Genomic DNA, 27,551 nt, shown 5'->3' on the forward strand with positions numbered 1-27,551 from the left:
TTAGATACTAACAGCATAAAGCCAGACTAAAGGTTACATTCAGTGCTAACCTGACCCTCCAACATTCTTTGCATTGAAAATAGAAAAAAGTGGACAACAGTGTAATGCAGGTGGATCTGATCATTTTGGAAGACTATAATGTGAAAATTTAATTTAACAATGACATCATTTTTTTGTGCAACAACTCATTTGACCAACCAACGTAATGAACAAGTGGAACACTGGCATTTGAAAATCTTTCAAGTTGACTGGGAGCTGAATTTGCTGCTGAACATTTACAAGTAAAACTGCAATGAAATCAACTACCCAAGTTACACTTACATCCACACACAACTTTGAAATAAAATTGGCCATGGCAGAGAAACAGTGTTGTCATAATGTTCATTGCACAAACCCTGCCTAGATAGATATATTTATATTTGAAAAGTGATGACCATTATTCTCCTGGCAACACAGTAACAGTTAAAAATAAATCATGTACCTGATAATTTACCAAAGCAAATTAATTTATTACCTCACACATACAGGAGTCTTGTTCATGAAATACACTGTGTACTGTACCTGAGCTTGCCGGGGGCAGCTACTGGATAGTAGGAAATCCTGCACTGTATACTCATAATTCTTCTTCCAAAACCCTGGTCTGCAGAGAGTACATAACTGTTTTTAAAACCTTAACTTTTGATTTACTTTTCGAAAGATTTTTCACCTCACAATAGATATGAATTGAATTGCGTAGTTCGAGTTCCGGTTTGAGTCTGGAATATTTCTAATACTTATCATCATACACAGGCAATAAATAACAAACTTGGAATATACATAAACAGGGTCCATAAAAGTCACTTAAAATTCAATTACCTTTTCAGGAATTTTCAATGACTCTGTTAGGTCAAAAATTACACAGCTTTCCAGATATCAGTTTTTTATGGATTATTTTACAGATAATTTTTACAACATTACAATTGATTATTGTGTCATTTTTGACAATTGTGGGTAGATTATCAATTTTTCAAGATTTTCCAGGACTCATCGTTTTCATGGACTTTCCAGGAGGCTTTAAAATGCAAGGAATTTCCATGAGTGTATGGACCCTGATAAATGCCGTAAAATTTCCCGAGAGGATTGTATTTATATTGTGACATTGCATTTAGTAAAAATGTCTAATTCCCTGTTTAGCTGTGATAAGAATGCAATAACAGTCAAACGAAATACCCCTATTTACATAGTTATCAAAGGCATTTATCTATTTTCATGATATGGATCATTTTTTTTATACTTACCTGTTCATTCCAGGCAAGTTTCCCCAAAAGTATCTTAAGCCTTTGACAGCAGATACATACATTGAATCAAAAATCATACTCTCAGTCTAGTATTTGGAAAATAAATAAATAAATAAATAAATAAATAAATAAAATTCTTCATTTGTAATCCAGTAAATTGGTTTCATTACATTCTATGTACCCTCTCACTGAGTGTTACCTCAAGAACATTTGCATGGTATATATTTCAAGCAAAACATCTGCAGAATACAGCAACTGACTCATAGAATGATGAAAAGATAATAAAACAGAAATTGTCAAAGTCTATGTAGGAATGATACAAATGAATAAGCATCAGCAATAACCTTCATCAACTATTCGCTCCCAATCCCCTGTCAAAATGTTCAGATCATCATCGATAAAATTATGTTTTGGCCAAACCATAGTGTTGAAAGTGTTCATGTTTTATGATTTAGAAGTGAGTTTGGAGAAAGTATTTCACTGTCGTGGTGGATATCAGACAAATTGTTAATATTTGTTTATGGACAACTCTTTATAAATAATAATCTATATTGGTTTGTGATACATATAGCACATTGGATCAGTGTATCACTACAATGATCACAACAGCAACAGGCATGCTAGAAGATAATCTCTGACAATATAATTGAGACACAAAAGTACTTTTGAAATTTGCACTTCAGTGGTAATGGAGTCCCGCCTGAAATCATAATTGCACATTAAAATTGAAATCTAAAATGTACTTTCTTTGAGAACTAAATGATTGTCAAGGTTAACCTTCAGTAATCTTGAAATTGACAATTCCTCTTTTTCATTGATTCCACTTTCGCTTTCAAACAGCCAAAAGAATGGTGTGCTGCTCTCTCTGTTTCTGGTCAGAATTTCAAAGATACGATGAAATTCAACGGCTCGTTCGGTACTGGGATCTGGAAAGTGGAAACACCAAATACACTTTTACGTTGATTTCATACACAGATAGACAGAAATATCGTTATCTTTGTTTCAGTGATGGGCCCTGTGCTCTGTCAATTGACAGCCGTATACGGCTAATTAAATGACTGCATCTATGACAGATCATATACTTCAGTTTCAAGGTACATTGCAATCAACTTCTTTCATTAAGTTTACTTGCAATCTTATCAAATGAGTAACTTATAAATAATCAACAAAATAATTGTAAATATGCACAACAACAAATATGCAAGACTGGATGTAACTAAACTTTTACTTCACTGTTTATGAAGAAAATCACGTCACAACTAATAAGGTCACTTAATTTACAGATATTTTTCTAAATAAAGTAAATTAAATTTTATTGAAATTTTGTGCTCTTAACAAAATAACTTGAACCAAACCCCTTTCCCAGCATTCAGGACTGAAGTCAGTAAAATCGGAATACTCTTTGTCAAACACTCACACTGGGCAAACCTATCCGGGTCACAATCCTTTGATTTGGCCTTTGTAGCTTTCAGATTACTGATACGACTGCCAGCTACCAGTAAGTCAAACTCACCCCACTCTGCTAGCTATTATAACAAACATACACACAAACAAAAAGAAAACTGTATGCTATTACTATGCATATGAAAGTCGCACAACACAAATAATTTGATTGGCTGCCAACTGAAATCGTATAGCTGTCAGATGAATGTAATAGCTAAGAAGACCAGATATTTCTATGTAGATCATGTTAAAGACAAACTCCTACAATTGATTCATTTTATTTCAGTTCATAGTTACCAACAGTTGAGAAACTTTCACAAAACGATTTGCTTTCTGTGCAGTACAGTCTATTACATATACACACCAATTTACAGGTTTATTGTCAACTTCTAGCACATTTCAAGAGGCCACGCAGATGAACATATAGCATTGATTTATTGTGACATAATATCTTAAAATGACACATTTGAACCCATTCAGGAGTACCGGTGGGAGGGCAACTTTGCATTTTGCAGATGTGACTGCTAAGTCAAGGAACTAGCAAAGACAGAATCATTACAGAAACGTCTTCCCACGGAATTTGGATTGTTAATTACCTTGTATGGTCAACTTTGAAATCTATCAAACATTGCGAATAGTTCTTTAGTTAAATTTTCTGACAAATACCAAACAAATAGTAAATGATACATGTTTGTTTACTAGTAAACTTGGCACAGTGATTCACCATACATGATTCATACATTGTACATTCATTTGCATTACAGATACATTTCAGTGTCTGTAAAAATGCTAGGGATGTACCTTTTCCTCTGTGATCTCTCTGACACACGGAACATAAAGGATATTTTTGTGATAGTGTCCTGCACCAGAAATAATGGTAGCATTTTTCTCAGGTTCTGAGGCATAGAAGCAGTCCACTTCAATGCCTAACTGTTCCAAGATTACAGCAACTATAAAGAAAAGAAGAATTGTCAATCCAACATACAGTGCAGTCCATTTTCAGAAAACTGAGCGCTGGATATTTTAGCAGATGTCAGGATTTTAAAAAGGAAAGGAAGTTCATATCAAAAGTAAATTTACTGAAAAAAAGTAAAGTTCAAGCTGCTGCACTTGATAACTTGGATTCTTTTAACAACAATGACATATAGCAATGTTGTAGCTGATCCTTGGTTCTTGGTTTTCTTTTTGTCAACGACACATCTCTATTGAAAATTTTCCTTTTGGAAGAGGTAATAATTGTATTGTAATTACCTGGAGAGATACCATCAAACAGGGAGAGAACTCTGATTGGTCTTTTGTCCTTGTTCAGTGGTAGTGGAAATGTGATTCTGGTTGGAGACTTTGAAAAGTCAATATCAGTTGTCATCATCTCGTGTAGCTTACTTATCCAGTCTTCTCTGCGTCTCAATAATCCATGCTCAATCTCTGGTCTGCAAATGTAACACAACCAGTTCTCCATTTCTTGTTCCTTTAAAGGAAACTTAATTTTCAGTCATTTGATTCAACTCACAGTGTAGGAATTAAACTGTCTGCCCATCTGCTGGGGACAGCTAAATTTTTGGCTGAGCAAGTGAATAGTTTACAAAAATCTACCTGATAGACAGGTAAAATTGGTTTTTTTTTAGTTTGATGAGACGAGAGGTAAAGTCAAAGTTTTGCTGGATTTATACTGAGTAAAAATGACAGATTGAGTAATGTAGGAGTATACATTACCAAATCCAACACTATCCAAAAAGTGTACATTAACATGGTGACATCTGTCAGTGTAACAGTGTCAAACAAAACAATCAGGGCAGTATGTACTATTTTGTTTGGACAGGTAACATCTAATTCACATAAAACCAAAATTGACAAGGCTGACAAGTACTGGGTCCAAACTGATTGGTTTTATTAATCAGTAAAAACCTAGGGGGCCAGGTTGATTAGTCACAATAAGCAAGCCCCCCAGTGTTTTTCAGGTGTATGTCAAAGGAATTCTAAACAAGTCATCGTTGATGACACAGTCCCCACTTGTTAATGGGTACTTTGATTACATGTCCTCAGAGAGGATAGAGTCCTCTTCATTAATTAGGTCTGTGATAAAAATACTTTGATACAGATGGCGCTCAATGGCCAAGAATGAGTTCCATGGTGATGAAACATAAAACCAAAGTAGGCCACCATCCTAAAGTTCATAAAATGAGTCAACTAGGAATTAATCAACAGGATGTTGCAAAACATTTTTGCATACAATCCTAACACTTAACAGATTATCACTGGTACCATATTTCATAAAGTTTGATGCAGTATTTACAACACTATGAGATCAACATCTGTATCAAGTTTCATCAAATTTGACGTTGTATTAATTTGTGGCTATATCACTCTAATCAGGAAAGTTAATTACATATGCAATTACAAATTAATTAAAATGACACTGATAAATGTCTTTTCAATGTTAAAGCAATGTGAGCTTAACATCTGTACAAAGTTTCATGAATTTGATGCAGTATTTCTTGACATATCAGCCTACTTACGAAACTTCAATAATTGACATGTTACTGCTACATGACGTGAAACAAATTGACGAGCATATGTATGAAATAGGTCAATGTCCTTGTACCAACTTTGAATGATACTGGTGGAAATATGTCTGAGTTATGGCTCTGTACATTAGAAAATTGTAACAAAATCACCGCCATGCAGCGATATTTGATCTTACTGTTTAAAAAATCAACACGTATATGTATGACATAAGTCAATGTACATGTACCAACTTTGAATAAGATCAGTTGAGACTTGCCAGAGTTATGGCTCTCGACATGAAACAACCATAACAAAATTGCTACCATGTGGCCATATTGACCATCTCGTGAAACCAATCGACATACATATGTATAAATAAGTCAATGTCCTTGTACCAACTTTGAATAAATTTGCTTGATACATGTCTGAGTTATGGTTCCGGACATGAAAAATCGGAAAAAATGGCCACACGGCGGCCATATTGGATTGTATCACAAAACAAATCAATGTGCATATGTATGACATAGGTCAATGTCCTTGTACTAAGTTTGAATAAAATCAGTGAATAAAATCTGTTGAGACCGCCAAGTTTTGGCTAAGGACACAAAAAATTGTAACCAATATGGCTGCCATGCAGCCATGAAACAAATTGACATACATATGTATGACATAAGTCAATGTCCTTGTACCAACTTGAATAAAATCGGTTGAGATATGCCTTATGGCTCTGTACATGAAAAAATCGTTACAAAATGGCCGCCTGGCGGCCATTTTGATGTATCACAAAACAAATTGACGTGCATATCTATGACATTGGTCAATGTCCTTGTACCAACTTTGAATAAAATCGGTTGAAACGTGTCTGAGTTATGGCTCTGTACATGAAAAAATCGTTAGAAAAATGGCCGCCTGGCGGCCATATTGGATCGTATCACAAAACAAATTGACGTGCATATCTATGACATGGTCAATGTCCTTGTACCAACTTTGAATAAAATCGTTGACATATACCTGAGTTATGGCTCTGTACATGAAAAAATCGTAATAAAATGGCCGCCTGGCGGCCATATTGGATCGTATCACAAAACAAATTGACATGCATCTCTATGACATTGGTCAATGTCCTTGTACCAACTTTGAATAAAATCGGTTGAAACATGTCTGAGTTATGGCTCTGTACATGAAAAAATCGTTATAAAATGGCCGCCTGGCGGCCATATTGGATCGTATCACAAAACAAATTGACATGCATCTGTATGACATTGGTCAATGTCCTTGTACCAACTTTGAATAAAATCGGTTGAAACATGTCTGAGTTATGGCTCTGTACATGAAAAAATCGTAATAAAATGGCCGCCTGGCAGCCATATTGGATCGTATCACAAAACAAATTGACGTGCATCTGTATGACATATGAAATAATTCTTGTACCAAGTTTGAATGAAATCGCTCCTTGCATCTCTGAGATATCTGCGTGAACGGACAGACGCACGCACAGACGCACACACGCACGCACGCACGGACACGACCAAACCTATAAGTTCCCCCGGACGGTCCGTGGGGGACTAATAATCTAAAAGAATAGTAAATTCATCTGTTCAGTACACATACTTCAACAGGGTCAATACAGTTGAAATCACATAAAATTCAAAGACTTTATCAGCATTATTCAAGGATATTTCACAGTTCAAAAAAAAACGCTTTCAGATTTAATTTTCATAGTATTGTCATTTTCTTGTATCATTTTACTATTTATTTTTACAACATCCTAACTCATTACTAATCTTTATCTTGTCATTTGTGAAAATTGTTATCAATTTCTCACTAACGAGCCTATATCATTTTCCAGGACATACAAGAAGGCTTTTAAATTCAATTATGTTAATTTTCCAAGTGTGTATGGACTTTGTTAAGTATATCCTTTTCCAATAACATACTTGTTCAAATGTACCAGGACCAATCAGCTATGTGATGGTGTAGTATGTGATGGTGTATAGACACACAGATTGGTGCTGGTACTTTTGAACAGGTATGTGACGGTGTATGGTGAGTGTCTATACACCATCACATACCTGTTCACAAGTACAAGGACCAATCAGTGTACCCATACCTTTTCAAAAGTACCATGACCAATCAGTGTGTCTATACACCATCATATACCTGTTCAAAAGTACCAGGACCAATCAGTGTGTCTTTACACCATCACATACCTGTTCAAATGTACCAGGACCAATCAGTGTGTCTATACACGATCATATACCTGTTCAAAAGTACCAGGACCAATCAGTGTATCCATGCATACCTTTTCAAAAGTACCAGGACCAATCAGTGTGTCTATACACCATCACATACCTGTTCAAAAGTACAAGGACCAATCAGTGTGTCTATACACCATCACATACCTGTTCAAAAGTACAAGGACCAATCAGTGTGCCTATACACCATCACAAACTGTTTAAATGCACGAGGAATAATCAGTGTATCCTATAATATCCACCATCACATACGTGTTCAAATGTACCAGGACAACTCAGTGTATCCAAACACCATCACACACCTGTTCAAAAGTACCAGGACCAATCAGTGTATATACATATACACCATCACATACCTGTTCAAAAATACCAGGACCAATCACTGTATCTATACCTATTCAAAAGTACAAGGACCAATCTGTGTGCCCACCATCATATACCTGTTCAAATGTACCAGGACCAATCAGTGTGCCTATACACCATCATATACCTGTTCAAATGTACCAGAACCAATCAGTGTATTCATACACTATCACATACCTGTTCAAATGCACCAGGACCAATCAGTGTGTCTTTACACCATCACATGCCTGTTCAAATGTAACAGGACCAATCAGTGTATCCTTACACCATACAGCAGGACCAATCAGTGTGTCTCTACACCATCAAATGCCTGTTCAAAAGTACCAGGACCAATCAGTGTGTCTCTAAACCATCACATGCCTGTTCAAAAGTATCAGGACCAATCAGTGTGTCTCTACACCATCACATACCTGTTCAAAAGTATCAGGACCAATCAGTGTGTCTCTACACCATCACATGCCTGTTCAAAAGTATCAGGACCAATCTATAGACCTGTCTATAGATCATCACATATCTGTTCAAAAGTACCAGGACCAATCAGTGTGTCTATGCACTATCACATACCTGTTCAAATGTACCAGGACCAATCAGTGTGTCTATATACACCATCACATACCTGTTCAAAAGTACCAGGACCAATCAGTGTGTCTAATAGATCATCACATATCTGTTCAAAAGTACCAGGAGCAATCAGTGTGTCTATAGATCATCAAAAATATCTGTTCAAAAGTACCAGGACCACTCAGTGTGTCTATACATCGTCACATACCTGTTCAAATGTACAAGGACCAATCAGTGTGTCTATCACATATCTGTTCAAATGTACCAGGACCAATCAGTGTGTCTATGCACTATCACATACCTGTTCAAATGTACCAGGACCAATCAGTTTGTCTATATACACAATCACATACCTGTTCAAAAGTACCAGGACCACTCAGTGTGTCTATACATCGTCACATACCTGTTCAAAAGTACAAGGACCAATCAGTGTGTCTATCACATATCTGTTCAAAAGTACCAGGACCAATCAATGTGTCTTTACACCATCACATACCTGTTCAAATGTACCAGGACCAATCAGTGTGTCTATATACACCATCACATACCTGTTCAAAAGTACCAGGACCAATCAGTGTATCCATACACAATGAACAGACGACTTTGGAACAGCTTGGATGATTACACAGCAAGACTTCATTCCCCTCGGAACAAATTGAACAAAAGGACTGCAAAAGATGATGAAATTGTTGATTAGGAGCAATAAAAGATCATATCTGTACACATACACAGAGATCCATGGGAATGTCCATCAGTACATATTCATAGTTCTTTCCACTTATCTTGTCTAATAGAATAGTAAATCTCTGAATACATACAGCGTTATCTAACATTTGCATTTAATTGCCCCTTCTTGTCTAAAGTGACACTGAATTAACAAAATAACTTTTCGCATGTGCACATCTTAGCAATGAGAATCCATAAAAGTGACAAAATCTCACCTGATACCCATCTTCATCATACAGAAAATAACTCTGCAGGAAATCCACCTGAAATGAGCAAGTGATATGTGCAAATACCTTGCAGATCTCGAGCACATAAAATAGGAATGTTGCTATTTCCAGCACTGTTCTAAGGCTTTTAGTTTACACATATTAACTATTTAATATGATGGTAACAGCATATGGTTGTTGCCAAAGGGCAAAATAAGTCAAAATCTGTCTATATCCTGAGGCTGAAGGCCAAGGGAAACAGACTTTTGAGTAACTCTCACGCTCATTGTTTCTATACCTGCCTCAAAACTGTTTGGCTGACACAATACAAAAACCTTACCTTACAGGTCTCACAAAGTCTTCCTTCAAACAGAGGATGCTCTGTCACCACATACTCATCTCCACAAAGGAAACACACATCTGCAAAATGGAGAATATGCCCACAAAGTAAAGGCTTTGTCCATCCTTGCAAGATTGAAGTCTCAATGCTTTGCCCATGATGAATACTGTAATAGATAATCATAATCCAAGGGGGGTCAAGTTGCATTATAAAGCTAGCATGGCCCACTAAGAAGCTGATTGTTTTCATAATAACAATTTTGTTAACCTGTTCTTTGAGGTTGGCCTACATCCTGGACAGGTGATCTTTGCACAGTAAGTAGAATTTTCAAGATCTTGTTTAATTCTTAAAGAGCACTGTTTGTGCTAATCCTAAGGAAGTGTTCTCACTGTTAAACAGTTTGTTTATAGTACAACTTGGATACTTTGCTATTCCTTTTAAAGTGCATACTCAGTTTTGGAATTTGTCATATTTTGGAATGTGCCATACCACTCTCTCTTCTAGTGAGAGCTGAGTATAATAAGGATTGATTGAATTAGACACTGCAGGGCTCGAAAATTTTTTTTAAAACTCACTTGCCATAGGGCAAGTGAATTTTCAATTTCACTTGTCTGGAAGAAAAATTCACTTGCCCTGAATTTCAGATGATTTTAAGAGTAAATATGTATGGTTTTATTAATGTCATTGTAAAGAAACAATAGATGTAACTTACTGATAAATTTGTGTCCTTATTCTGTGTATCAAAAATAATATCTTATGTAACGTACACATACACAGTGTTTCAGCCAGCTTTTGCTAGCATGGGGACACAGTGACCCATAGTAGGTCTTAATGGGTGACCAATTAAATTTTTGGGGGACATGTAATGCATTTCAATAAAACAACACCGGTACATTGTCATTGTGTGTCATCATGACCTGGTACCTGGTTTTAATAGGCAAGTCAGGTAGGTGCACTAAGGGTAAGTATATAATGGGCCAGCGGTGTTGTGTCAAATTGTGCCCACATGAAACTTTCAGTATCATTTAGTTTACTGCTACCACGTGGTATGTGCATAAACTGCAGGTTCCCTAAGTCACCAAAATGATTAGCCAACTCTTTAGCCAAATAAAAAATCTTGTAGCCATTTTGAGCAACTCTTAAACATTTTATGATCTAAAGTGTAGCAATAGCTTTCTCGGCATTCAGGAGTTCCTAATTTTACAAATCAAGATGTTTTGTATGTTGTTCATGATAGTTTTTACATTAAAGAAATATTTGTTTAGTTTTTATTACATTAATTATCTGTGTTTTTTATGACATTGAAGGGATCGAAATACTTTTTCATTTCTGATGGTAAACTTTTGCCACAAGAAATAATTAGGTGGCAATTCTAAAAATCAGGTAGCAATGTGAAGTGTATTACCACAGATACAGAATACTTCTGCAGCATTGAGTTAGTGTTCACAGTATGACAACTTATCATACAATGTATATATACACTACAAGCTCTACTACCTTATGTGGCACATTTATGCACTCTTTAAGTCATGATGTAAATTTTGTTAGCCACACAAATACAAATTTTCCATGCAGAAGAAAGCATTCGGTAGCATAGTGATAGTGTATACAAGTATTGTGGTGTTGTGTCATAGTTGTGATCAAGCAGGCTCAATAGCATCTTCAGCATAAGTATCCTTTAAAACAAGACACAATGATATTGTTCAATTCATTTCCCAATGTTTTAAAGAGTTATAATAGTTTTAATGATAATGATAACATTGTAGCCCAGGAACATTTCATTTGATATTTTGATATCACCAAGAAATGTCCAGTGATGTTCACTATTACATCATTAAACTGGAGGACTCTGCAGAAATATTAATGTGATGATTTGAAATGGATATGCTTACTGCAACTACTGTTGACAATTTCCCTTTGCCATAACTGTTAATAAAATTTAATTTAAAACTGACAGTCAAGCTAAATGCCATTAAATTGGAAAGCACCAAGAAATTACCTTTTATCATAAGATTGTACCTATTGGACCTCCCTAGGTGGTTTCTTTTGAACCATAATTGTGTACTTAAAGGGTCTTCATTCATGACATCACATAAGATGACCCAGATTTGACCTTTCAGAAAACCTCAAATTTTTCTCCTTTTCCCTTGTATTCTGACTCTGTTTGTGAAAGTTTCCTTTGAAATAATGGTTTTTACTATCAAACTGAGTAATTGCAGGCCAAATTTTGATTCAAGCAAAGTAGATAAAACTTGGACTAAAAAGGACGACCGGTACGCGGGACTCACGGCAAAGCCAACCCTCAGTGTATTCATCATTCCTCCATGATGTTTTGTAGCACGGTCCGTCTATGAGGGACTGAGGGACCGCGATTGCAGAATCAAACAGCAACAATGTTTGCTTCACGTACCAGGGAATTTGTAACTTTGTAGAAAGGAGAGTAAAGTGTTTCAATACATTGCAACTTTGTAGGAAGGAGGGTAAATTGTTTCAACACCTTACAACATTTTATTGTAAGCTGCAGTTTTCTGTTGAGGAGGCATCGTGACATGATTTCATCAGAAGAAAAAAACATCGTGCAAAGACGTCAATATTTTGCTATTTTGTAACCAAGTAGAACAGAGCTATTTTATCGGCCGGCCATATCTAAAGCGGTACACTCAAAGAACTAGAGAGTGGCAGCGCATACGTACAGTGGCCTCATTGAAATTCACTTGTCCGTCGGGCAGGGAGAATGTTGTTTTCACTTGCCCGGACTCAAAATTCACTTGTCACGGGCGTCGGGCGGCGAGAATTTTCAGAGCCCTGAGTACATGAGAAAATTGGAACAAAATCGCCGCCACAACAGCGATATTTGATCTTACTGTTTAAAAGTACCGCAATTATACGGTGTTGCTCACATTTGATCGGAATTGGTACTTACTTGTATTGGTACCATAGATCAACAATGAATGAAGTTTCTATCTGTTCAGTGCAGCAAAACTTTATGTTCATGTTATGATAATTTCTACAGAGTACAACCATAAAAACAAGAATGACTAAAAGCAAATAAGGTCGTCAACTTAGATACTGGAGGTCAACTTTAGAAACACGCATATCAACTTCTATAGTAATGGGACAAGCAGATCCTACATACATTAGCAAATGTCAATTAAAAAAAATCAGCCAGAGGAAAAAAATAATGTACAAAGGATCAGGTAAAAACAATTTTAATGCTACCTCATCAATCTTCTACTCCCCACTACCCTAGGATATCAAATTTTCCACCCATTGTTATTGACTGTGTTTATATAAAGAGCTACAATGGCCAGATAGCAGGAAATGTAAAGTAAGTGAGCAATTTACAACCTTGAGGATTTTTTAAATGCTATCAGTGCTGTCATTCGAATGTAAACAGCACTTAAGTTAGTTACAGGTGGTGAAATGCCTTGCACTGTGGGGGTGATTATGACATCTGAAATTATCCTGGATCCAAATTTCTCCTCAGTTCTTGTGTGTTTTACATGGAAAAGTTGCAAAAATTGGTCCGCAATGAAAACATTAACCTCAGCTTTGTTTTCTGGATCAACTTTCACAACAAAACGATACCTAATATGACAAAGTTATGTTCACAGTCTCGCAGACTTAACCACAATCTGACAACATATCCTGGGTTGGCATAGGTCATTTAAGGTTATGGACTGAGAAAATTACCTAAATTATGTTGATTTGGGGTTTCCCAACACTTTGAGCAGAAGAGTAATCTAACTAATAACATCCTTCAGGACTTCTATACCAAATTACAAAACTATCAGACATGCATTTTTTGAGAACAAGTTTTCTTGACTGAAAATGAAAATGAAAAATACAAATTTGCATTTTTCGGGACAATTTCCACGTATCAAACTATTGTCATCCCTGGGCATCTGTAAACCAAATATAAAAGCCATCTGTCCAGCAGTTTTTAAGAAAACATATTTTTTATGATTTTCGGACCAAAAAAAATGACAAAAAATTGCCCCAAAATGGTAAGTTTGCCAATTTGGTCGTAATGACAACAAATCAAAAGGGTAACACCATTGCAAATATCCAACCCAAATTTGAAAGCTATTGGGCCGGCGGTTTCAGAGAATAATTTTTACTTAAAATGAGAATATAACAAAAAATTCAAGCAAAATACAAATTAAAGATATCTTCACAATACATATAAACTGGATTAGGTCCACCTAAGGTACGTGCACACTAATTTTCAAAGCAATCAAAATAGCAGTTCTTGAGTTATTAATTTTTAACCATTTTCACTTGTTTTCTAGGCTTAGTTGCATAATTTGGGCAAGGCAAACTTCATTTGGACGAATTCCCATCTGTAGCCCAGGATGCATCCACATACCAAATACTAAGCTAAAAAGTGCAGCTTGTTTTTGAGGTTGATGGACATACTATACATACATACGTATGTACATGTGCATAGATACATGCATACTTACGCCACCAACTTCACCTTATTCGACAACCTCACATTGGTATACCAAATATGAGCTAATAAAATGAAATTAATCGATTTTCTTTATGATACCAATTGCATATCAACTTTGGAAATGGACAAACGCGAAATACTGAATGAATACCATAGAGTGATTGACCCCTCACCTTCCAGTCGTTTCTTATCCTCTCTGACTTCTGCCATTGTTGTTATTCTAACACTTTTCATTCTGCACACTGCACATACACAAATGATAAATCCATCAGAACTTTCCAGTTTACACTTTCCCAAAGAAAAACAACACGTCCAGGAAAAGTTACTGAAGGTTTTTAATGAATTGCTGAGCCAGGAGGGTACCTACACATAAAGTCAAAAGATCTGATGAACTCTGTTATTTGGGCGAAGAGGGTTCCTCAATTGCATTGCTTCATTTTTTCAAACAAATGTCACTGCATTATACATTTCTCAGAGAAACTATGATTTCCTTCACTCATCAAATTATCCTTACCCTTTGCTCTCAGTTCTTCCATTTCATCGTCACTTTCATCATCCAAGTGAAAAGAGTTCTGGGCTTGCAGTTTGTCATCTACAAATGAAAAGTCACCATAAAATTGTGAAATAGTTCTCTGCCATGATTGCATACATTTACAGCAAAACCTAAATTAGTTTTAGCTGCACAGCTATTTCAACCAAAAACTACTCAAAGTAACTGACATGATTTTCAATTTTGATATGTTAATAATTACTGGTTTTATCACACCTCCAGTTTGTTTCAATACCCTTGCTATTTCTGTTCCTGCATTTAGATCTCCCAGATCAAGTGTGTGCACTGAACAAGGACAAGTGATTTGTTTGAAACATGTCTTTCAGCGTTTTGTTTGTAACCCGTCTATTTCTTCCCATGTGAAATACGAGAATTCGTATAATTTAGTCATACTGTAAGTCATACTGCTTCCATGCATTTTATACACAGAGTTATATGATTTTCAATGTTTCAGTTAATTTTCTCATGAAGAAACAAATATTCTGAGACTCTGACACAACTTTTTTGGCATTGTGAATTAATGCAAATTAACAAAATCTACAATGAAAAATATTGACAAATGGACATTCCATTTTTCTTGCGAGCAAAAATTTTCTGTAGTGTGCATGTCAACTCACATACTATTAGATAAAATTGAAAAAAAACAAACAGATCCCACATATTGTAATATCATGGCAAATTACTGAATTGATGCAGATCTCACCATTTGATGGTTCAATAGAGTCAGGACCACCTGGTTGAAAATTGTTAAATGCCCATCTGATCAGTTCCACACAGTCTCTCTCTTCTCTATTGACAATTTCTTTGCCATCATTTGACTTTGCATCCCGTCCATTAGGACCTGCTAGATAAGCTCTGTCTGCGGCTACCTGAATGTAATAAAGATGAGATAAGATTGCCTTTTTGATGTTTATCAAGAATGGTCAGTTGTTAGTGTTTAAAGTGTCAGAAAACTTGGCATGAAAATAAGTTTTTATACAAGTAATGTACTGTCAACCAAACCTGTGTCCATTTAGCACAAATGAAAACTTTTTTAATTTCGAGTGTAAGCTGTCTGAACTTAATACTTTTAAGAGTATTTTGTGGACATTACAGACCAAGAGAATACAGTCAGCACTGAAACATGGAACCTAGAAAATAGATTCAACCTAATAAATTAAAACTTTTCGGGTTTTTTTCAGCATTTTTATTGTTAGTCCACCATTTTGTGATCTGCTCCCCAATTTATGTGGAAATATGCAGCATTCAACCAATGAACAATTTTCACTGACATTTGTTGAGTGAATTGTGCCTCTTTAATATCGGAATTCCCGTCTGGACATGACTTATAATTTTTCACGGTAAACACATCTGGAACATATGCTGTGTTTACTTATGAGCTGAGTGATAGACTTTCCATTCTGCTTCTGAGAGAAATCTGCACGGAACCAAATATTTGATATGTGGAAAGGTCTCTGTCAAATACAGAAGGTTTTCAAGTTTATAGTAACTTGCATTGAGTGGAAGAAACAACTGCAACACTAAACATCTGGTTTAATGACTGATGAATACTGGTACATCTGTGAATTAGCAGACGATAATCTTGTCTGTTCAGGATCTATGGTTTTTCATTTGTTTTTTCCAAGCAAGAAAGTCACTTTATCGTTGTCACTTTAAGTGGTGGTTGAGTGATGAGAATTCTATATTAAGGTAGTATGTGCCTCGAAAGTGAAAGACTTAAACTTTTCCTCAAACTTTCCTCAAGGAATCTTTCAACTGTACTGTTTCACTAAGCAAACTTTCATGCTAGAGAATCAATTACCGATATTCTAAATTCAAAATGGATGCCTTGTGTTAACTTTATAGAGAAAAATAAAATTTTCCATTTTCAAAAAACTAAGATGGTAAATACGGTATTTTTCTTACACCAAAAGCATTAAAATGAGCCCCCACAAGTGGTAGATCAGAAAAGAATTGTTAAAGTTTTGAGAGTGCAAATATTTGTCCCCGAGGCACATTGTACCTTAAGTAAATCTCCAGTAGCAGAAGTTCTGAAGAAACTCAACCTGCACAAGTTGTACCGGCAGGTTCCAGCCTTGTGACTATATCAAATCCTTGGTGAAAACAAAAGATTCTAACACCATAGCTACATGACATGAGATTTCAAATAAAAAAAAAGCTTCTTAGGCTACAAAAAATACATGACATGAGATTTTGACACCCAGGCTACAATAAAGATACACATGAGATTCTAACACAATGGCTACAAAAAAGATACACGACATGAGATTCTAACACAATGGTTACATAAAAGATACATGACATGAGATTCTAACACAATGGCTACATAAAAGATACATGACATGAGATTCTAACACAATGGCTACAAAAAAGATACATGACATGAGATTCTAACACGATGGCTACACAAAAGATACATAACATGAGATTCTAACACAATGGCTACATAAAAGATACATGACATGAGATTCTAACACAATGGCTACACAAAAGATACATAACATGAGATTCTACCACAATGGCTACAAAAAGATACATGAGATTCTAACACAATGGCTACAAAAAAAAACATGACACGAGATTCTAACACAATGGCTATAAAAAAGATACATGACATCATGACAGAGATTGAAAAAGTCACCTTTAAGGCTTCACAAACAGCAGTATTATAAGTCTTCAACCGATGGAAGATAGCTGCACTGTAATAATCTTCAAAGTGTTTGAAATGCTTCAAATTGATTTCATCTACCTGCAATGAGGGAAATCAAATTCACTTATGACACAGGCAGCCCACAATACAAAAAGGTAACAAAAATCTTTGAAGATAATTTACAGATTTCATGAGGTGTTCAAATAAAGAATTCATGGGCACATGACATTTTCAGTACAATAACCAGACTCTAAAATTTTCAAATAAAAAAAAATAACAAATGAAATATAATATCATAGAACTACAAGCTACCTAAAAGCAATGAAAATATCTTCAGGTCAATTATCAACATCTGCAATTTCTATATTTCACAATCTGTCACAGCCACTTACCAAAGAAATCTTGGAATCTCCATACCAGTTTACCCATTTTTGATTAACTCCTGCTTCTTTACATTCAGCATTTGGTGGAGCAATTACCCTGCCCGGCCACCATGGATAACCTCTCAGTTTACCCCAGACAAGCTGTCCAAATCTAAACTCCGGATCCAGCTGATGCAATTGAGAAAAGACCACGGAATTGTCAACTCCAGCAAAGGTTGTCACAATACAACTTACACATAATGCAAGATTTTGGTCATTCAATATCCTCCTTTGAATAAGACTCATTTTTGGCTTGATTTGCATATTCAAACTATACCAATCATTATGCCTTGCACAATATGCATTCATTAATTTAGGAAATTAAACATTAGGTGACAATTTGTGGCATATGCATCACTATGCTGTTATGAATGGAGCTCAAGATGATGATAGAATAAAATTCACCGTCACAGAACATGAACACCACACCAATTACACAATACATAGGGAGGTTTACACTGATACATGAACCAGTAGGTATAATTCTTTGATTCTGACAAGTATTAAATAAACAAACATAAAGGACAACAAACAAACACACAAAACAGAAACATACAAATACACACACCAAGTCCTATTACATTTAGGGGAAATGCAAGCTGTCTGTGTGGTACAGAACAAGTAGTGTTGTGACATTGCTATACAGGCCAGCCTGAGGTTACTATTTTGTAAGTTACTATATTAAAGAGCAATTCTTATTACATTGCTTCATCTCAAAATACAGGTTACTGTTGTGAGAATTCAACCATTTGAAGCTTACCTCCACCACTATTGGCGCCTTGGACTTTTCTCTGTCAGTTCCAACCTTTCGCTTAGCTGGCTTATCAGCTTTGATTACACAGTTTGCTCTCATCAGTTTCTTTGTATTCTGTAGGAAAAGAAATAAGATGAAGCATCTCATTAAAAGTATACTTACATACAGAGTGCCCGCTAAGCCAATTTGACGCGTCATGACGCAGGGCAAACCAGCCTGACGCATTTGAAATTACAAGTAATCTTATGCGTCACTGACGAAGCTGCAAAAAGCCTACCAATGACTAGAAATGCTTAGCAGATTCATAATTTACACAGAAAACATGTTTTCCTATAGTTTTGGGTCAAAAAAATATCTGAAAACGCCATTTCTGTAAGGTCTCTGCATTGATACTAGGTACAGATAGTAAACTTATCTTGCCGATCGATCGATGGGCAAGGAGGCAGCCATTGCACCTCTTCTCACTAACTCACGCAAGAGTATTAGGAATCGAGAAAGATATACGACCATAGAGGGCACTGTACTTCTTGCTGCTGAGTTTTTAGTTATAACCTGTTCATGCATGCAATGACACACAGCATGTCAACTTTTCTTCAATTTGACTCAAAAAATTTTTTTTCCACCTGCCCTTAGAGGGCACACTGCTTATATATATATATATATATATATATATATATATATATATATATATATATATATATATATATATATCTGTTGAGGTACTCTCATATTAAAGGTATACTGTAACCTGTTCCAATTTTGCCATAGTTACCATGGAAAGAGAAAATCTAACCAATCAGAGATTTTAAGCGGGTGGCTGCTTTTAAAAAACAGCACCCTCACATGGGCATTTTGAATACCAAGGAACGCCCCTTTGACCATATATGGGCATATTTAGATTACAGGTGACTGTATACCTTTAACCCTTTTCCTGCCAAGTCCATATTTCATCATCAGGGCAAGATGGTTTAAATGCATATTTAGTGAAACAAAACATATTCCATATGGTGTATTTTAACATTATATTGACTTTGAAGACTGTTGAAAACATAAATACTGTGACTTGATTTTTATGGACTAAAGATGCTGTAACAGACCAAGCCAAGTGGGTGAAAATACATCATGTTTTGGCTCAATACCGCTTTCTACTGTATTGGCTAATGGGGAAGTGATACTGTCTGGCAGGAAAAGGGTTAAAATGGTCTGCAGTATTTTTGTTGCCAGTCATATTCTAGTTTTCCTTGATTTTCCAATTTTTAAATCTTTGCATGTTAGTTTGTAAAGATTTATTTTGATGACAATACTTCAACATTTTTTACCTATTTTAATAAACAAAACATCTTACCTGAACTGTATAGCGAATTTGAAAGAATTTTTTCAAAATGACAGGCAAGAAAATCTTTTGGCAAGGGACTATAAATTTCTTTCTAATAGAAGTTAGGCTGTAATTGGTCATTTGAATATATATGGAAATGGTATTTTGTACTGAATATTCAAGTGGTAAAATTTTTACCTGTTTCTGCTGTCCTGTTTTTCCGCCAGCTTGCAGTTTGTCCACTTTTTTCAAAGACACTCTAGGACGCAGCAATGTGCCATTTGATTCTCTTAGTTGTGCTTGGCGCTGTGAAGAAATAAAACACAGAAGTTATTTGTAAACCTCCATATGAAAGTAAGAATGTTCATATCACTTGACATATTGTTTTTGAAGCATTCTTCTTTCTTAATTATTGATACCGACAGTCAAAAGATGGGGACTGAAATGTACAGCAGAAGCTCTGTGATCAAATTTCTCAGGTTTTTGTTAAAAGAGAGTTGCAATCTTCTAAACAGAACACATATTTTTATATCATGTAACTCATGAAAGAATGCTGTCATTTCCTGCGATGCCAGCAGACAAAAAACTTTTCCTATGTTGTATATATATATGCTCACTTTTGTTGTGTCAGCACTTGAAGTATCGTACAAAAAATGTTAGTAATTGTTTTTAGTAAAAAACCCCACACATACTTGATGTCGCAGACAAAGTTTTGGTAGGCATTCACCATCTTGTTTATCTTTTCTATTGACTACAATCTGGTTTCCTGCTTTATATTTGTCTTGTGTTTCCTTTCCATCAATGTCTGCTTTCTCTTCTGCATTGTTTGCTGTTGCTAGGCAATGACCTATTTTCCATTTATTCCACACTGCAGATTCAGTCATGTCATCATCATTCTCAACCAAAATCACATCAAGATTTGGTTGATCTTGTCCACTACTGGAAGTACCAGTGACAGTAGGGGTGGCATCCCCTCCAGGGACTCTACAGCTTTTATTCTTCACCTCTGCAACATCACACAGTTGTCTCATCTGAGATCTCCTACAAAGTACACCATATTTGTTATTTTTCAGCATTGCAACATAACAGGGATGGTTGATCTGAGATCTCCTTCCAAGTACTTCATATGTGTTATTTTTCCTCTTGGCAACACCATGGAGTTGTTGTTTACGAGATCTCTTACTCAGTTGACTTGGTCTTCCAAGCTCCAATTTGCTAAATTGCTCTCTTGTCTGCTGGAGATCACTTTGTTTCTTTGATGCCTTTTTTTTCACTGCCACACACTCATTTCCAAAGAAGAGTATATTTCTTTTCTGCCCTCTCCTAGCTTTGCTAACACTATTGCTACTTGTTCCTCCATCATCCTTCCCAGCATTATTGTTACTTGTCTTTCCATCATCCTTCCTACTTGTCCCTCCATTGTCCTTCATAGCAGTATTGCTACTTGTCCCTCCATTGTCCTTCCAAGCAGTATTGCTACTTGTCCCTCCATTGTCCTTCCAAGCAGTATTGCTACTTGTCCCTCCATTGTCCTTTGTATCGTCCTTCCTAGCAGTGATCTTGCTCTGAATTCTCATGCCTTTCATGTCAAGAAAAAAGATGAGCCCACATTACATGCATGTTTGAAGCTACATCATATTGTTCTCTTTTTTCGTGTTCAGTATACTGTACAGAATCACCGTCATTTCTTACTGTGTGAAAAATGCAGGATTATCATATGACAACATATCATTGCCAACAAAGAACAAAAGATAACCCTTTTCAGGAGAACATCGTACCCAAAAATCCTACATTATCAACTTCCTAGACAGATTACTTGAAACACTGAGTGGTCTGGTTTTTGGTATCTTTGTGCCATAAATGTCCAGGTAATATCAGCCCTCATATATGACAGTACAACTCATACATAAACGTATAGCTTTATTTCTCAGAAAACATGCACTTACCTGAGTTGTTGGCAGAGACAACTATTTCTGATCTTTGTCGCCTTCTCCAAGACCTTTGAACCTTTACATGCTGTGAACATGAATTATAAGAATTCATTAAGTATTAAGAATGAAGACACGTACTTGATAATAGTCAAATGAGAAATGATTCCGAAGAGAATAGAAGTTGTTTACCCAAACTATACAAACTTGGAAGGGTAAACTGTTCAGATGTTTGCCTTATCAATTATTAAATGCAAGGGTGGCTTTGCAGAGCAAGGACTTGATCAAACTTCATTAGTCATTTATATTCTACAATAAATCATATTGTCATTAATAAAGTAGATGGCATGCCAGGGTCACAAATCACCCGCCAAGAGTGATCAGCGGTTTTAGGCTGCTTATGTAGCCTCTGTCTTATGAAGTTTGACAAATTTTGACTACTGACATGATCCATATGTTCAGCAGAAGATCATGGCTACCAACGAGTCCGATAAGTGAAAAAATAGTCAAATTATTTATCATTAATTTCTACCGCCAGTTTGTTGATTTCGTTCAAGTACCGAGAATTATCTTGTAGATGTTTGTGAACTCTATTAGAAATACTGATACAAGGTTATTTGTGTAGGTACATGTATTGACATCATACTTTGCTAGAAGTAAGAGCCATGTCAAAGCTTTGTATTGTTGTATGCAGATAAGAATGGACAGTGAAATTGATCTATATGTTATACACTTGAGTAGTTGATTTGTAAAGTTGTTTCTAAAATTTACTACTAGGATTCATAATTTTAGTTGATTTGCGGCAAACAGCAGACAGATGATAGTGTTTCTTCACAATAGGCTTCTAACTGCTGATATAAAGCAATAAAGTAGGAACTGATTAGTGTCCAGGGTTCCCCTACCTATTCGCCAATTAGCCAAACGCTACAGAAAGTTAAAAATGGCTACAGAAATTCCAGTTTGCCCAATGTGGTGGCTACTGAATTCTTACATCTCCTCAACAGAAAACTGCACAGCTATAAACAATAAAATGTTGTAAGATGTTGAAATAGTTTACTCTCTTTCTACAAAGTTACAAATTCCCTGGTATGTAAAACAAACACTCTTGCTATTTGATACTTACTGGTTACAATACACCATGGACCTAAGGGGCCCTTGGATAATTAATATATGCACACGGCAAACGTTGTAACTTCCGCATTTAGGGGAGGGGGTTTGGGTGTATTTCGATTACTGTGCACAAAAATTGCACTACATGTTTTCATATCAACATCTCGCTCATGTTTTACTGTATCACAAAATATCACACTATATTGTTTCGGCGTGTACCAGTAGTGGATTTGGTCAAGTATTTCTGTCTGTTGGTTCTCCACTAGGTGACTGAGTGCTTTATGTTGTGGGTTCGAACCCGACTGAAAACACTGTATATTCTTAACCACATAATTACCGATTGCATAAAGGTATGATACAGAATGAGGCTGGGTTGGATTTTCGCGCTTCCAAACTTTCGTTTAGGAGGGGGGGGGAGGGGGTTTGAGGCCAAGCGCACTTAGTTTTGTTTACTGTGCGCATGCTTTAATTATCCATGGCCCCTAACATCCATGAATGCACTGAGGTTTGGCTTTGCCTCTGTGAGTCTGGTTCATCCTTGAGTCTATCAAAAGTTTTACCTACTTTGCTAGAATCAAAATTTGGCCTGCAACTTCACTACTCAGTTTGACAGTAAAAACCATAATTTTATTTTTAAAGGAAACTTTCACAAACAGACTCACAAAACAAAGGAAAAGGAGAAAACTGAGGTTTTCTGAAAGGTGAAGTCCAGGTCATCTCATCATGTAATGTATTGCATGAAGACCCCTTAAGTACACAATTATAGTTCAAAAGAAATGTGATCCAATAGGTCAAAGGTGATTTTGGTGCCTTGCAATTTAAATGGCATTCAGCTTGACAGTCATTTTTAAATTAAATTTCATTAAGAGTCATGGCAAAGGGAAATTGTCAACAGTAGTTGCAGTACGCATATCCATTTTCAAATCATAAAGTTTGTGAATTGCAATTTTGCATGTTAACATTAAAGCAACAATTCAAAAGTAGGAGAACCCTCATTTGGCAGCAAGTTTGCAGCAAGTTTGCTGCAAATATGCAGTAAGCATATAGCTTGCAGAAAGGAGTTGCAGAAGTTTGCAGCTAGCTGTGGCCCTGTGGCAAACCCTTAAATCAATTTGCAGCAAATTTGACAGTTCTTTGGTTACTTGCCAATGTAATACAAACTCGGATCAATCAGCTGTTGACCTACTACGTGAACACCAGAACACCAATGAAGACAGTGCAGATTAAAGTGACAAGGAGAATGAAGAAGGAGAAAATGAACCCAAGATTGCCAGCCTATCATCAGCTTCAGATGCAGTGGACGACCTTAAGCAGTTTGCACTTCACCATGGCCATGAAGATCTCCTCAACCAACTACTTAACATCAACAATTTGCTGAACCAGAAAAAGAGTCAAGCTGCTGGATTTGCCAAACAGTCAAAGATCAGTGACATTTTCAAATGAGGAACACTATTTACTCTTTGTAAACAATAATGCTAATTTCTTGTTTGCGATGCAGTTTTCAAATAAAACCGCATGTGATATGTTGAATAATAAAATGTATCTGGTTGTAATGAAATATGATATTTTGATGTATAAATAAAGTATACATTTCTTGATTGATGGCCAATGTTTCCTTGATGTCTGTGTGTATGTATGTTGCATGTGTTTATGAACTATAAGTGTGATTGTGTAGCTGCAAATTGCCTACCCCTAATAAATATTCATGAATAATTGAATACGTTAGTAAACCTCCATATAAAGACCACCTGTCCATAAAGACCATACAGCCCCAGTCCATTGACCGGTCTTTATACACAGGTTTGACTGTATAAATATACCAAACATGAGCTAAAAGTATGACTGATTTATCTATGCTGCAAGAAATTTTGTTATTGTGGCTTGATGAAGCAAATTAAAATTGGACAGAATTGAAATAAAATGGTTGTATGCCAGTAGCCATGTTTAATCAAATTGCATATCAACTGACAGAAATCAATATTAAGTAACCCATTTTCCTACCAAGTCCATATTTCACCATCAGGTAAAGATGGTTAAAATTAATGAAACACAACATATTCCATATGATGTATTTTAACATAGTACTGTACATTTGAAGGCTGTTGAAAACATAATACTGTAAAGTTGATTTATTTTGGACAAAAGCTGCTATAACATACCAAGCCAAGTGGGTGAAAATACATCATGTTTTGGCTCAATACCGCTTTTTATTGACTTGGCTGATGGGGAAGTGATACAGTTATTACTGTCTGGCAGGAAATGGGTTAAGATTGTAGTTAGAGACTAGAGTGACACTGTGAGGCCACACACTCAGCGAAGATTTGGCATAGCAACATGAATTGCCGGTTGAATCTACGATTGAAGGCACCATTAGGAATTGTGCAAATGCACAAATATGACATTGTTGCCAGAAGGAGAGATCTGCATGACAAATAAAAGTGCCGCCAACTGGTAAATTTCATCAATATCGCAAAATCATTACAAAACATGTTTTGAAGGCTGATATACTGATTTTACTTATTTTTCACCTTGACCTAAAATTCGGAGGGGAAAGTAGAGCTGTTCATAACTGCCCTTCCACTGGCATACATGGAAAATGTGCCATCCTACTGAATTTTGATGCCCACTGCCCTCCAGTATCTATGGTCTGCCCACTGCCCTCCCCCACGACTGAAATTCCCCGTTGCTCACTAGATTCCAACTGAACAGCATAGATAAACGCAAAAACCGTGCGAGCAGCTAGCAGCATACCTTGGAACATTGCTCCCCTCTAAGCTAGGCGCTTAATCTCCCCTCAAGTATTATCGGCCACGGCTTTCCCTCCCCTCTCCGTAAACTGTACGTATTTTCCGGTACCCGCTGTCAAAAACTTTCTCCCAGCCCACTGAAAAAAATGAAATTTCTTCCCCGCCCACTGTAAATGTCGATTTTTTTTCTCCCCGCCCGCTGATTAGTTTTGAAAATTGTCCGCCCGCTGAAAAACTACACAGGAACACCTTTCTGCCCGAACAGCTTAGTTTGCAGCACGTGCTGATAACTGAAAAATGTTTGATGTGGGGAAGAAATCTGACAAATCTCACCAGAGAGTCAGAGGCTTTCTGTTTTTGTTTCCTATCTGTTTCTCTACTGCTCGATTCCATGACTTCTTGTCTTCGTATCCCGTGTTTCTTTTTTCCAATGTTGCTACGCTTGCTGCAGTTGTATCTTGCAGGATCTTGCCGGATTTGCTCAATGAATTTGTTCATCCAGTCTCCTTTGGCTGTGGACGCCTTGCTTGCCGCCCTTTTCGTGCTTTTGCGAACAAACCCTGTCCTTGCCATGCCGGTTACTTTGCCAGGAGCGGTTCTGATGTACCGTCGCCGATTAGCTACCGTGTTACTGAGATAGGTAAATCTTGGACTTCGACCTTCCATTCTGCAAGATGGAAATACAACTCAACTCGTCAAGTGTATTTGCTACGATACGAAGGGTTGTGTGAACCATCCACTGTCGTGCGAAGGTATACGAGAGATGCGCAAATTTGGATTCCGAATGACAACAAGTTCACTGCCAGTGTTGTCTGCTAACATACCCATTGGCCAAGAAAAATAAAAAAACTGTTTCTCATCCTCACATACGTCAATTCAGACCCGCTGCGTCAACCTTTTTTTTCTGCTCATAAGGAAATAAAATTTAAAAAACCCGCAAAAATACGCGAAGATAGTGCATAACACTGTGCTGCATATAACAGAACTGTAAACAAAATAACTGACACTAACATTCCATTCAGAACTGCACAGATATGTAATTGTTATACTATATAAGCTGTGCATTGCTGCACTAAAAACACAGAAGTCTTGCTATTCAAAAATACTAAAGCAACACTACTTTGCATTTATCTCTGCGTGCATCCCTATGTTGTTTTCACTTTTTTGCGCGTTCTTGTTGGTTGAAGAATAAAAAAGAAGAAGAAAAAGAGCATGCAGTGTCACCGCATCATTTATGCAATATGTCTAGGATGAGAAACAAACTTTTTATTTTTCTTGGCCTTACCATGATCTACGAATGTTCGATTCCCGGCGTATGCCATCACGTATACCTCGACCCGCTGCCATGCCAGGACAGACAAGAAAGATAACTTTCCCACGTTCAGTTCACGAATTCATTTGTGAACAACTAAACGGTAGGCGCGTACGTGCCTTCGAGAGTACGCCCGAGGAGGTAGCAGAGAACAAAACCGTGCAGTCATTAAAAATGCAAAATACTTCTACCCCAACTATTAAACTGAATAGCATATGACAACACACTTCGAGGTTTGTGGAAAAGTATTGTACAAGAAATCAAATATTGACACACAAATCTGACGGGACTGCTGCTCCATGCTGAATTATTAGTAAATACACACACAGGTAACACTTCAACATTGCGCGCCTGCATCACTTCTCACAAACTAAACATGTACTGAAAATTGTCCGATGATATGGCAACCGTAATAAGCAGATCGACAGACCGTGCCAGTGCGAGCGGCACATTTTCAAAATATTGGCGCATCCACCGAAGCGATGAACTCCTCCAGACTCAAACTGCAGCAACAACACAACTTTACCTTCTTTGGTAATAACACAAATTGTCAAGGGTGCCTTCCGATTGCAAACTTCTTTTTCCTCTTTCACGGTTGAACATATTCCTATGATTCCCAGCTATTACTTCA

At 36.5% G+C, this 27,551-nt stretch overlaps 1 protein-coding gene across 2 annotated transcripts; it reads right to left on the bottom strand.

The window, feature by feature from the left end:
- Nucleotides 1-27,551, bottom strand: LOC139151658 (uncharacterized). Of its 2 annotated transcripts, XM_070724594.1 has the most exons (20): nt 27,447-27,551; nt 25,942-26,275; nt 21,770-21,839; nt 20,516-21,402; nt 20,022-20,129; nt 18,515-18,622; nt 17,725-17,883; nt 17,324-17,431; nt 15,386-15,551; nt 14,647-14,724; nt 14,306-14,374; nt 9,677-9,756; nt 9,346-9,393; nt 8,953-9,072; nt 3,972-4,188; nt 3,522-3,670; nt 2,695-2,803; nt 2,055-2,203; nt 1,278-1,363; nt 1-640 (listed from the first exon to the last, which is right to left on the bottom strand). In XM_070724594.1, exons 1-20 carry the CDS (start codon nt 27,521-27,523, stop codon nt 511-513), a joined length of 3,252 nt encoding a protein of 1,083 aa, XP_070580695.1. In that variant the 5' UTR covers nt 27,524-27,551; the 3' UTR covers nt 1-510. The 2 variants fall into 2 exon arrangements, 1 of the variants encoding a protein (XP_070580695.1); XR_011556469.1 differs by lacking the exons at nt 1-640; nt 2,695-2,803.

Source organism: Ptychodera flava, chromosome 2 (assembly GCF_041260155.1).
Source record: "Ptychodera flava strain L36383 chromosome 2, AS_Pfla_20210202, whole genome shotgun sequence".
NCBI lineage: Eukaryota > Metazoa > Hemichordata > Enteropneusta > Ptychoderidae > Ptychodera > Ptychodera flava.